At 42.0% G+C, this 10,593-nt stretch overlaps 1 protein-coding gene across 3 annotated transcripts in view; it reads left to right on the forward strand.

Annotated features, from left to right (window-relative positions):
• The window catches only part of Drp2 (dystrophin related protein 2), a 41,327-nt gene extending 33,095 nt beyond the window's left edge, over nucleotides 1-8,232 (forward strand). For all 3 annotated transcript variants that reach the window (XM_013153721.3, XM_063246182.1, XM_003471060.5), the window contains 3 exons: nucleotides 1,734-1,971; nucleotides 3,745-3,865; nucleotides 4,197-8,232. In XM_013153721.3, coding sequence (XP_013009175.1) covers nucleotides 1,734-1,971; nucleotides 3,745-3,865; nucleotides 4,197-4,321 — 484 coding nt within the window. In that variant the 3' untranslated portion in view covers nucleotides 4,322-8,232. The remainder of the gene's footprint in view (nucleotides 1-1,733; nucleotides 1,972-3,744; nucleotides 3,866-4,196) is intronic.
• Nucleotides 8,233-10,593: the final 2,361 nt, after the last annotated feature.

The following is a 10,593-nucleotide window of genomic DNA, read 5'->3' on the forward strand; positions in this document are numbered from 1 at the left end:
TTTACTGGCACATTCAATTGGACATTGCATGGGATAATGTATCAATAAATAGTTATCAAGCAAATAGTGTAATAGACAAATGGGTGACCATAAATGAAGTCCAAAGAATTAGGATGCTATATTAGTATGAATGTTGGTTTGTGTCCCCCTAAGTTTACATGTTGAAATCCTAACCTCTAAAGAAGCATAGCCATCTGGTAGATGACTAGTAAGATTAATGCCTTTATAAAATAAACCAAGGGAAGTTGTTTCCTTCCACCATGTGATGACAAAACTACAAGGCATCATTTGTGAACCAAGAAGGCTAGGACTTAATTTCATCTGCCCGAACCTTGTTCTTAGACTTTCCAATCTCCAGATCTCTGAGGAATGAATTTCTGTTGTTTATAAGCTACCTGATATGTGATATTTTGTTATAGCAGTCCAAATAAACTAAGACATAGGAGGTATGACAAAGCAATCAAGAAGAATTGTACAGGAGCTTTTAAATAGCCAAGGAGATTGTAGGTTTCTACTATTTTGATTCAGGAGCCTGGAACCCACATTTTAGGTACCAACTGAAAATATGGCCTCCAGGAAAGAGCTAATAGGCTTAAATGTTGAAGCATTAGCATCCTCTTATCCCATTCTGGAGAACTAAGTTTCTAAATTTCTAACCAGCTTCTGGGGTATACTTCTGTTATTGGTCTATAGACCATAAATGCCATATCACATTTTTAGAAGAGTTTTCTCAGAGTGGAGTGCAGATAAGGGTCAGTCTGCAGAATGTTTGTTACAGTCCAAGAAAGATAAATACAGAAGTAGAAAGCAATTTTCTAGCAATTTGACATTGCCATGACAATCAAGCATATAATTAGTGACATTATTACCTTGAACAGGTTAGAGACCACTTTGAGAATTGTTGAATGTGTGTAGCAGGACATGAGTCATGTGAGCTGTGGGCTAGTCATGCATGTTAGAATCACATTGTTCTGGGGCTGGGGATTTAGCTCAGCGGCATAAGCGCCTGCCTTGCAAGCAGGCAGTTGTGAGTTCGATCCCTGGTACCAATAAAAAGGAAGAAGACAAAAAAAAAAAAAAAAGAATCACATTGTTCCACAATGGACTGAAGAAAAAACCTGGTTTCTCACTAGGAACAGTTTGAGAGATACTCCATGAGAGCAGATGGGGACAGGCCATAGGAAATGTTGGACAGAGAGTGATTCTATTTTATTGCCAAAAAGGAAAAAAAAAATGATGTCCCCAAAATTGGCCATCTTTTTGGTATCTGTTTCCTTGATGACCAACATGGGCATTCAAAGTAGGCCAAACAAGAGGATTGTGGATGAAAGTGGTGAGATGAGTGATCTTTTGTTTATGTTATGCCTTCCCCTGGAATCTAAACATATGAGAATGGAGTAGATGATTCAATGGTCCTAATACCTCTTCTATTTGCCGACTATGTTTCTGCCTTTTTTGAAGGTCAGAATTAATCCCTGAAGAAGCATATCAAAGCCTTGAAACACTTCTGATGTGAAAGGTCACTCTCTGCTCTGAGGTTTCAAAACAGCAGAGTAAATGATATCTGTGCTGGACAGGAAGTGAATATGGCTATTCAAGCAAAAGCATGGCTGGGACCGGGTGGGCTGCAAAAGTCCTGGGATTGCTTACACCTGGGCATAAGTGGACTTCTGGGATCTGAACAGTCAGTACTCTGATAGAACCATAGGTTTTGGCTTCTTTGTTTTTGACAGGATTCTCCAGGGAGAGCTGAGGCGCCTGAAATGGCAGCATGAGGAGGCAGCTGAGGCACCCACCCTGACTGAAGGCTCTACTGACGCAACACAGGACCACTGCAATGAGGAGCTCCTGGCTGAAGCCAGGATCCTCAGACAGCACAAGAGCCGCCTGGAGATGCGAATGCAGATACTTGAAGACCACAACAAGCAACTAGAGTCCCAGCTGCAGCGCTTGAGGGAGCTGCTGCTGCAGGTGAGGTTGCATACTGTGAATCAGGGTGGCTTCTGAGCACAAGGGGAAGAATTAGGGAGCTAGAAGGTGCAACAAAGACTTGTGGCTATCAAGAAAGTTCCTGAAGGGAAACTGGCTGGCAGTTGGGGAGAGTAGTGGAAGGAAAGGGCTGATATGGGCACATCTTTAGCCAATTCTCTTTCACCTGACTTCCAGGATCTTTTTTGTGTCACTCTCAAGCTACTGAGGAGCTGGAGGCAAAGGGGAGAACTTCTGAGGGCTTACTTCTTTACAGTCCATTAGAATATAATAGTGAAAGAACAAACTTCAAAAATAATCTAAAATGTTGATCTTGCCAGTATGACATTTGCATAAAGAAGCAAGTTTGCACATGTTTGGCAAGAGAAAGATTTTTGCAAAAAAGACGTCTCGTTACTTTTTGCCCCTTTCATATCTAGCAGGTAGTATATAAGAATCATATAGCCTGAATTTGAATATGACTCCGCCAGTGGACGTCAGAAAGTTACTTAACTTCATTAACCCCCAGTTCCTTTACTTGTAAAACAGAATGATAATGATACCAATATCATAGTGAGATTATGCATTTTAAAAATCTAGCATGATGCTAGGAATACTGCATACTCTTCATAAATTTTACTTAATATTGTCATTGTATTTAACATGCAATAGCACCCCACTACACCTGTTCCCTAGATCCTCCAAATGTTACATCTGGCAAGGAGTCTCTGAGTGACCCTCCACCTCTCTTCAAGTCCTTGTCATCACTGCAGTGAAGAATAAAGAAGTGGGCCCTTAGCAAGAAATGGAGGGGGGGGGGAGTCAAAACTGCTATGGTGGGAAGAAAAAGTTTATTTAGTGTGTGATAAATGCAGACAAACTATCTTAGCAGCAGAGTGATGCTACAAGATAGGAGGCATCCTGCTCAAGATGCTCCGGTGAGTATGAGATGTACCTCATACTTATAGGGGAAGCTGGTTTCTAAAAATACAAGTTTCAATGATAGGTGGTCTAGGCCAAGTAGAGTCTTAGCCTGTGTTTCTGGGAAGGGGTCAAGGTCAGCATAACTAAATATGAATATCACTTATTAGAATATATTAGGGTATATTTTCTCGAGTACATGATAAGCATGTGATGATTTTATGTTAGTCATCTCTGTTTTGTTCTGTTTGTTCTATGTCTCTCTGTCCCTACACATGAAACAGTCTCTAAATGAATTCCTGGGGCTTTCTAACATGCTATTATGGCATGAACCAAAGATCAGGTGTGAACTCCACATTACCAGAGAAAAATAGGTTCTAAATCATTTAATTATAGATGAAATGACAAGAGACCTTTAGGTACATTGCCACATTTATACTAACTGGGGGCCTTTGGTGCATGTTGCTGAAGGAAGAAGTTGACTGATAATTGAATATTCTAGGAAGCTTCTTTGAAGGGAAAGCCACTATTTGTGGCACTACCCAAAGCACCTTTTTAAAGTTTTTATTTATTTATTTAGTTTTGTTTTTTGAGATGGGGTCTCGCTATGCAGTTCAGGTTGACCTTGAAGTCATTATGTAGCCCAGGTTGGCCTCAAACTCATGGTGATCCTCCTGCCTCAGCCTCCTGAGTGCTGAGATTATAAGCATGTGCCACCCAGCTATCAAAATCACATTAAAATCCAAGAACAATGGGAGAGGCATGAGTTCTTTAAGCTCCCTTCTAAGCTCAGGAGTCTGCCAGAGTAAGGTTAGGAAGGCAAAGCCACTTAAATTATGCTTTATCTCTTGCTAGCCATCTACGGAATCAGATGGCAATGGATCTGCAGGCTCATCAGTAGCTTCCTCTCCACAGCAGTCAGAAGGCAGTCACCCCCAGGAGAAGGGACAGACAACTCCAGACACTGAGGCTGCAGGTAAGTTCCCTAGCCCGCCCCCCCCCCAGCCTTTTTCTGCATGACTTTGTCCTGCCCCAGATTTTCCATCCAAGGTTCTGCTATGGCTGGGACTGATTTCTCCTCATGACTTGTGTTTAGGGGTCAGGGATAACTGGTTTATCGAGTGATTAATTCATATGTTTTTTTTCTACAAATGCTTATTGTATAGTCAATGGCGCATAGCAGTTATTGAAATGGGAAGACATAAGGCTTTGGGTGTGCCTTTCAATTGGCAGCGTCCAACCTTGGCTTTGAGGTCTTACATAAAGGACTCTCAAGTTACCTTCGCAAACTCTCTTTTCCAACTCAGATGATGTGGGGTCAAAGAGCCAGGATGTCAGCTTGTGCTTGGAGGACATCATGGAGAAGCTCCGCCATGCATTCCCCAGTGTGCGAAGCTCTGATGTGACTGCCAGCACCCTACTGGCTTCTTGATGGAGCCAGATCCCGATCCCATAATCCACAGTCCTCCCCTGGTTCTGGTCAAAGACTTCCCTCAGCCTGCACTTAATCTTTCCAGTCCCCACTGGCCCCATATCCCTTAACCAGAGCTATTTGAACTCCAGGCAGCAACAAGGATCTGGTGATATGTGAAGGATGTAGAGTGAGATCAAAGCAAAAGGAGGCATGATTCCTCTGACTATAGAAATTTGCCCTTTGACCCTCAAGTTCAAGATCAGTCACTTATTTTACCCTTCGTTTACAGCCCAAGCAAACAGCAATTGGCTATTCAGATGGGGAGCAAAGAAGCAGCCTTACAGAGCTTCTTTTTCTGGAAGGTGTCCACTAGCCCCTTTCCCTTCTTCACTGAATTATGGAGAGGGAGAGAAGCCTGATGACCCCAGAATGCCAGTAGTGTGAATCTACAGGGAATAGCCATCCTTTCTAGTCTAATTCAAGGAGGCAAAAGGATATCCCTGAGACCTCTTTCCAAAGTGCTCCTAAAGAAGGGTGGGCAGGGTGTGTCCTAATGACTTCAGTTCCAGGGCATAGCTCTAACTCACTGGATTCTACCTACATGTTGTTTCTGCTTTGAATGTTTTTAGTTCTATCACACTCCATCAGATCTTCCTGGATGAGGAAATAGTTCATTCTAGTTTCTGCTTCCATCTTACATTTGAAAACATTAAAGAAGTACTTTTGGACTTAGATTTTTCCCTGACCCTCCTCTTTGCTGAAGGCCTCAGCATACCATGAGACCTAGAGGGATACTCCGGAAATCTAACTGAAACCATATTTTGCTCTTCTGAATTTGTCTTCACAGAACTGGGGTACAAGTGACAGCTTGCTCAGCAAGTGAGTCCTTCTTTCCTTGGGTGAGAAAGAGAAGCCACCCTCTAGCTTGGAAGAGTATGACTACCCACCACCCTTCTAGACTGTAACCCTTCTATCTCTTAGGTAGAATCAGGTGAGGAGGCTGGTTGCCTCCAGATGATCATATGGCAATTACAACTGGCCATGCTTAATAGTGATACCTTCCTAGGATCCACTGGCCACAATTCAGAAAGTTGGCCACTTCTTACTGAGACAAAACTGAGGCCTTCCTATGCACCAAACTGTTCTTTCAAACTCTGGAAGGTGAACCCATAACTCTGCACTAACACTTCCTAGACAATATATACCATGACCCCTTTATCAAGAAACTGTGCATAGTAGATAGTGGGACATGGGTGGAAACACAAGGTTTGGGAACTTTGACCAGAGTCAAAGTCCACTTAGGTTCCTTTCTTCCAAGGGGAAAATTTTTCCCTCCAGAGTCTTGCAGTCAATTTAATTTGCCTGAGTTTATATATATACACATATCTACTCTACATATCTACTGTACTTCAGGGCTCTTCCAGCCTCACTCACACATTAAATTCTAATACCTCTTGAAGTATTAATGTTCTACCTTGCTCTTTGTTAGCCTCAGCCTCTGGTTATAAAAATAGATGCATCCTGGCTTCTCCCCTAGGATGTCTTTCTCCATTGATGTTTGGGTAAGCTGACCTCAAGACCAAACCAACAAAATTGTGTCCACTGAGAAATCTAACTGGAAGAATCACTCTTCACTCATTCTCTTCACTCACTGTAAATCATGTTCCTTTGAGATCTGAGAATTGGGTGAATTTTCCTGAGCACCCTGTAAGTAGTTCAGGTGGCCAAACGGAGGATATCCAAACTCTCTTACTTGATGCAGAAAAGAAACAAAAAGCAGACAATAGACAGACTTTGGAAGGAACAAAAAAGCCTCTGCTAGACTAAGCCACAGAATAGATCATCTACCCCTTACCAGTTCCTGAGGTCTGGCTCAGGGTAAAGCAATGGTTGTCACCAAGATCAGGAAGAAATGAGACTGTTGAAGTGCTATGTTATAATCACGTAGTGGTCAGTGGGTGGAACTTCTGGAAATATACATTGGTCTGCTCCAGAGAAAGTAGCCAGCAACTTGGGTCCAGATGCTAGGGATTTCCTCTTCCATCACTATGCCACAGGTCCAGAGTCAAACCTCATATCACACTATCTCCCTCAGGATTTGTGAGGCTTCTAGGCAATAAAAGTGTGTATCTACATGTATGGTGAGCAGGTGGTAGGCAGGTACCAGACGAAGAGCCTGGCCATCAGTCAGAATGAGGCATTTTTCAAAGGGCCTAGATTGTGTATAAGAATGGGAAAAAATGTATTATGAGTCAGAGGGCTCAAGAACTATGAGGCACGTGCCTCTCAGGGGGTGATGTTATGGAACAATATTTTACCAGGAATGTCCCCCTTCCCTAAGAACTCTTGGGCTGCTGAGGGCCCGTGGCAACTGCAATGGGCCAGGCATAGAAATAAACAAACAAAAGATGTAGATCTTGTTATGTAGGATTTGTGCTATAGGTAGATGGAAGTAGCAGGTCAAGAGTTGAATTCTCACTAGGTGGGTCACTGACACTTTGTGATCTTGTGTTTACCTATAATGCCTGAGGTGAGTATACCACTCAAAGATCCAGTCACTGCAGCATGTGTGAGTAGTTTACCTGCCATGAGGTAAATGAATCCTTGATCACTGTGATCTAACCCACATCAGGGTTAGATTTATCAAAATGTACTGTATGTTGTTAGGCATCTGTTATGTACTGTGTCTCCTAAAGGTATTATGCGTGGTTCTGTATAGTTTATGGCGCTGTACTAGAAGGATGGTAAAGGCAGTTTCTAGGTTGATCACCTAGGGAAAACCTTCTGACTTGTGGAGTTAGCATCAGTGATAAGGGATGTGTTTGCTGGAGTTGTTTTCAAATGGTATCAGGGAACAGTTAGGACTGATAGGCAATTTATTCTAGATGGAATTTATCAAGAGACCAAACAGCCATTGCAAAGGTACCCCTGCTTCCACCTAAAGCAAATTGGATTCACATTGATTGGCATTTGGGAAGATTGTTTGGCTGGAGAACTCAAGGCTGGGAAATGGTTCCTTAGAAAGTGCCCCACCCAGGAGGAACATGGGCCCTTCCCTACAGAATGGAAAAGCTGGAATCAAGGCTCTCAAGGGTCCATTTCTTTTAAGAACCAAAGTTAGAATGTATTTCAGAAACCTGTCTGAATTTCTGGTATTCCAGACACTAGGCTAGTAGGCCACAATAATGAGAAAATTTGAGGCCAGGCCAATCATGGGAGATGTTTTCTGACCAGATTCATTTTTAAGGAATATACATGCTGTCCTGTGGTATGTGTTTAAAAGCAATTGAACTTCATATCAAGCTTCAGGCTAGAGAATTCTTTGAAGTTGTATTCACAATGGCAGAGTCATGGTCTCTGGGATCATTTGTAGCCAGTAATTATATCCAGTTTTCCTTGACATAAGTTGATAGATAACAGAGAAAGTGGCTGGCTGCCTTAACATAAACAGTCCTGGAAGAGAAACAGGGGGCCCTGTCCTAGGACTGTGGAGACTTAGCTTCTCAGCTGGCAGCTGGATCTCTGGGCCTCCCTTCCAAAGCCTGGCCCTTGGAACAGAGGAATACTTCTGTGACTTCTCACTGTTTTAAAACAAATGGCTAGGAGAGAGGGAAACGCTCAAGGCCAGGGCTCTGCTCCCAGTATCCATATCCTCCCACAGCTGCCATATTTGGGAGGAGACCTGCTGAATGTCCTTGTTGTCCCCAGGGCTGTATTGATGCTAGACTGAAGCCTTCTATACTGCTTGCTAGCTGCAAGAACTGGTCACAAGGATAAGAATGGGGAGAGGGATTTGGGGGAGGTAACAAGGGTGGCATGCAAGTGTAGGAAAGTTTGGTATAAAAGAGCAGAGCTGAGACAAATTTGTTAACTTTGCCACTCACTGTGGTGCTTTTCCCCTTTAAAAAGAATAAATTTGTACTTGTTTACTTTGGTTCCTCTGTTTATTCTCTAATTTTGATATTCATATGTTTCCCTTATTTGGGGGTGGGAAGAAAAGATGTATCAAGAAGCCATAAGAATATTTCAAAACATGAAACCACCATAAATCCACATATGACCACTGCCTATGGGATGATTAAAAAAATCCCTTTGGTTCCACCTACCACTATTGACCCTTCATGGATTCCCCTCCAAAATTAGCTGGGTATTGCCCCATGGGATGACTTTTGTATAACAATGCCTCCTAAATTTCATCATCATCAATTTGAGGAATTTTTTTAGCCAGGTGAACCAGTGTAAGAAAAAAAAAGGCACTACAGCACTTTCCATAGTTACATTTGTTTAATAAAGGTCTGTCCTTTATTCTGAGATTATAGCTATATATATGGTGTTTAAATGTCACTATGAATGGATGGTGATTTTTCAAAATTCCATTTTATGACAAAATAAAACCCTTTATGTCCATCTTCCCCAACACTAATTTTTCTTTACTCATCAGTCCACAGCATATTTGTCCAACAGAAATCACATAAGTAATTTTAAGTTAGCATATTTAAAAAGTAAAAAATAGGTGAGTTATTTTAATAATATCTTTTATTTACCCCAATGTATCTAAAACATTATCCTTTCAATGTATAATCAATATAAAAACCATTTTTGGTGCTACTGAGGTTTGAATCCAGGGCCTTGTGCATACTAAGCAAGAGCTCTGACACTGAGCTACATCACAATCCTTTTTAATTTTTTATTTTGCAATAGAAAGTTACACAGGATGACCTCAAACTCACAATCTTCCTGCCTCAGCCTCCTATGTGGCTGGGATTATTGCTAGTGTGTGCCACTATGCATGGCTGAAACAGTTAATAAGATAATTTACTTTTTAAAATTATCTTCTTTGGATGGACAGGTTTTGGCAGGAACTAACTTCTTTGGAAGTGTCAGTCAGCTGATAAAAAATCCAAGAAACCCAGATAGATCCAGATAGTTTATTATTATAGAGACAGTGAAAGCAAGGTTAGTGAAGCTGTCAGCTCCCTGAGTTTCCTGTCCCACAGGACAACATTCAAATTAAAGTAGCTAGACAACATGCAACATGAAAGGTGGGACCCGTTGGTGTTAAGTTACCACTGTTATATTGCAGCTAATGAGTTTTATGGCATACAGCTAGCCGTATCCAGCAGGAACACAATCCCATACCTTACAGGAATGAGAAGGCAGACAAGAAACTGCCTCGTAGAAAAAAAAAAAATCCTGCCTCATAGTAATCTTTCTCCAGATAGGGAGGTGAAAGAAACAGCCTTGTAGTCATTCCTCACAAGACTATCTTCATGTACTTTGGGATGATCATAGTGTGTTCTGACAAGACCTGAGTCAGTTCACAGTTGAATCTTGCCTATGTAGTCTATGTAGGGAGTGCAGGATCATCATAGTCCTGATACCAAGAAGTCATCCTACAGAAATTCCATGTATATTTTATACCTATGGAATATCTCAGTTTGGCCTAGTCAAGTATCAGGTGCTCGATAGCTACACATTGCTAATGGATACCATATCAGAGAGTGCAGGTCTGTAAGATGCCAAAGTCAGACTCACCAAGCCATAGCAAAAAAACCTTCATGAGGCATTAGAGTGTATATGTGCATGTGTGTGGTATGTGTGTGTTGTGCATATGTGCATGTGTTGGGGTGGGGTTGAGAGAGCAGTAAAAGCCTTTTGATGAGGAATGTGCTGAAGCAGTTTTCTTGGGCTACATTTAGAAGTGGCAGCAGAGGGGATGAAAGGGCACTGAAAACACTTTACCTTGTCCTTCACCTTTCCTATAATCTGCCCTACTTCCTTGCCCCTCAGCAGAGTTCTGCCTGCTTCTAGGCTATACTATCAGTTAAGAGGCTACATGAGGGCTCTCCTATCTCTCTCACCCCTGAATGCACCCTCACTGGCCTGTCCCTCAAAGAGGTTACTTTTTGTCTGTGTATGCCCCAGATGTCTCTGCCTTCCTTTATCTGGAAAGGTCTTTGTTTCAAATTTTCTGCTCTCTACTTTCTCCCTAAGATAATTCCCTTCCCTATTCTTTGTTCTCTTTTAATTTCTGGGGTTCTGAGAAACAAATGTATGCATCATCTAGCTTTTTAAGCTGTTATCTAAATATTTTCCTAATCTTGGTTTCATTTTGTTTGAACAGGCCTAGTTCTCTTGGTCCTGCTTCTTCCTTTCTTCCCCCAGCATTCCCACTGTCTTCATTCTGCCTTGCCAGTGCCTGCCCATATTTACTGACCTCCTCTTCCCTACCCATGGCAAAATTATGACTTGGGCTTTGGCGCTAAAATTGGTGCAGGCAAGATATAGTG

Source organism: Cavia porcellus, unplaced genomic scaffold (assembly GCF_034190915.1).
Source record: "Cavia porcellus strain 051 isolate PalLab524CR breed Dunkin Hartley unplaced genomic scaffold, mCavPor4.1 scaffold_3, whole genome shotgun sequence".
Taxonomy (NCBI): domain Eukaryota; kingdom Metazoa; phylum Chordata; class Mammalia; order Rodentia; family Caviidae; genus Cavia; species Cavia porcellus.